General features: G+C 36.2%; 1 protein-coding gene across 1 annotated transcript in view; it reads right to left on the reverse strand.

The window, feature by feature from the left end:
• LOC101992576 (odorant-binding protein 1b-like) overlaps positions 1 to 2216 on the reverse strand; it is a 4575-nt gene extending 2359 nt beyond the window's left edge. The window contains exons 1-3 of the mRNA XM_026778491.1: positions 2143 to 2216; positions 1582 to 1721; positions 238 to 308 (exon numbers count right to left, since the gene is read on the reverse strand). Coding sequence (XP_026634292.1) covers positions 238 to 308; positions 1582 to 1721; positions 2143 to 2199 — 268 coding nt within the window. The 5' untranslated portion in view covers positions 2200 to 2216. The remainder of the gene's footprint in view (positions 1 to 237; positions 309 to 1581; positions 1722 to 2142) is intronic.
• Positions 2217 to 2608: the final 392 nt, after the last annotated feature.

A 2608-nucleotide genomic window follows, 5' to 3' on the forward strand; every position in this document is an offset into this window, starting at 1 on the left:
TTTGTTAGCATTACTCATGGTGTTAGTTAATAGTGTTCTTCTCCATGTAAACTTCAGATGACCTACAATGTACTCTGACTTCGTATCATATCTCCGTTGGTTGGAAGGACTGATAATATTCCCAGTAACCAAAATTGTTCTAGGTCCATGTATCTATCCGTGGCTGAAGTGTCAGCATGTATGCCCCCACCCACAATGCTTTTGATCATAGAGGAAGTGCCAAGATCCCATACTTACACTGGGTTCTGTAGTTGCCATCTTCTTGCCTATACCCAGTGATTTGGGTCTGAGAACATTGGTTATTCGCACTGAAAATCAAACAGAGGAATCATGGTTGATTGTATTTATCCTTTGAATTCATATTAAATATCTTTAAGATTTACAGAACTTGAGATACTTTAATATCTATGAACAGTGTTCAGAGCTAGAAGAGATGAAACTCTGTTTCATCACTTTTCATAATTTTTGTTTAGAAAATACTATCCTGTTTGTAATCATACATATGAATTACTTTATTTGTAGCAATTTTCCCAAGTGTTATGAAGACTATTTTATTCCTTATCCAAATTTCACTATTCACCGAGTATGATCTTCAATATGTTAATTCTCTTTTACTAGTCCAATAATAATATGTACACAGGATTTTATGAATGTGTTTTAAATGTTTTTATGTCTAACCTAAAACAACAACTATGGCTAGAACAAAATAATGGTTACAAACATTTTAAGTTCTTACAGTGTTAAGCACTTTTTCATTGAACATTGTCATCTAAATGTCAGAAAGAAAATTTTTGAAACTAGAGCATCACAGACATGTTTCCGGCAGTTCAGACCCAAAATAATCACACAGAAACTATATTATTTAAATCACCACTTGGCCAATCACTTAAGCATATTGCTAACGACTTTTTCATCTATAATTAACCAAATTCCATTATTTTATATTTTCCATGAGGCTCATGGCCTACTGGCAAAGTTCCGGCTGGCAACTCACGTCTATTTCTTCTGGCGGCTACATGACATCTCTTTGACACCCACTTCTTTCTCCCAGCATTCAGTTTAGTTTTCCTTCGCCTAGCTATACTCTGCCCTATCACAGGCCAAGGTAGATTCTTTATCCATTAACTAATAAAAACAACACATATAGAGAAGTACTTCCCATATCAGACATGGATTTGCAAATTAGATTTTTCCGACCTGTTTGTGGAAGAATATTTTTATGACACCTATGCCTGAATAATATAACATGCATGACTTTGACCCAAATGCTCACACCTACCTTTTGGCTAACTAGAACTGAGATCCTTAGAATCTCCTGATTTTAATATTAGAGCATGAAATTCAGCCACAGGCCTCCAGCCAGAAGAATTTCTCAGGAAAAACTCATAGAATTGGAGAAAGATTCTTACTTTCATGTGGTCTCCAGAGCTAACTCATCATGAAATAGCAAAATCGCATTTCTGAAGATGAGATTTTCAGTTTCATGACCAGAAACAGAACATTCCCCTATACGCTTAACAATATAAAAATCTGTGAAACATAAGCATTCTGCTCAGGTTACACTGTTGACAATTTACTTACTTGACATAAAATGTGACTTCCATTTTACTACATGCCTCAGTACAAGTAATTTCACGAACGTAGAGACTCAGTGGTCCTCCTGCCTCTATCTTGTCCACATTGTCAGCAGCGATGGCAGTGGTAACCCACTTTCCTTCAAGCTGAACAAACAACAAAGGCCATTGGAATTTGAGTTGGTACTTTCATCTCTGATTCCAATCTTTGGAAATACATAAGCTAATGAGAAATATAAATCAATAATAGTTTGTTAGTTCAAAATTATGCTTCTGGGGAAGAAGAATAACTCGGGACAATATGATAACTCAATTTACATAACATTTTGAACTTGAGACATTTTGGAACTACTCATATTTGGTCTCCTATGCTCTGCAAATTCAACCCATTGTTTTTTATTTTTTTGTTTGATTTTTGTGAAATCTGGATGGAAAATTGTAACTGAGTGAAAGTCAGAATGGTTATATCATGAATATGTATTTGCATGGACAAACTGAATGACACCCGCACCCACAAAACTAAACTATTGAAGAACATCAAACCTGTGCACAGATCAAATGAATTTACCTCAGCCTGAGCATGAGCCAGACCAAATGCCAAAGCCAGCAGCAGAAACTTTACCATGGTGGTGCCTGCCTTTGCTCTTCCACAGGAGATCAAAGAAGGGTATTGGTTGTGAAGTAACTGAACTGAAAAGCTTTTTATACAGTTAAGTTAGAGGGAGTCTCCTGGAATCAACCAATGGTTCTGCACCACAACAGCCTGCATCTATCCAGTATGTTGACTTCACCCTGCTGAACGACATATGATCTCATATCCCTAAACTAATAAGATTAGGCTAAAGGTCAGGTTCTGTTGGGATGATTAATTGAACATTCCTGTCAGAAAGAAAGATCTGTCCCTGTGAGAGAATTTAAGTAATCATTTTGCCTCCATAACTATACTTGTGGGTAAAGGTCACAATGCCTGTGCATATGTCATATATGATTCATTTAAAACCATGGCACGTACTTTAAAATACATTCTGAATCTA

Source organism: Microtus ochrogaster, unplaced genomic scaffold (assembly GCF_000317375.1).
Source record: "Microtus ochrogaster isolate Prairie Vole_2 unplaced genomic scaffold, MicOch1.0 UNK202, whole genome shotgun sequence".
NCBI lineage: Eukaryota > Metazoa > Chordata > Mammalia > Rodentia > Cricetidae > Microtus > Microtus ochrogaster.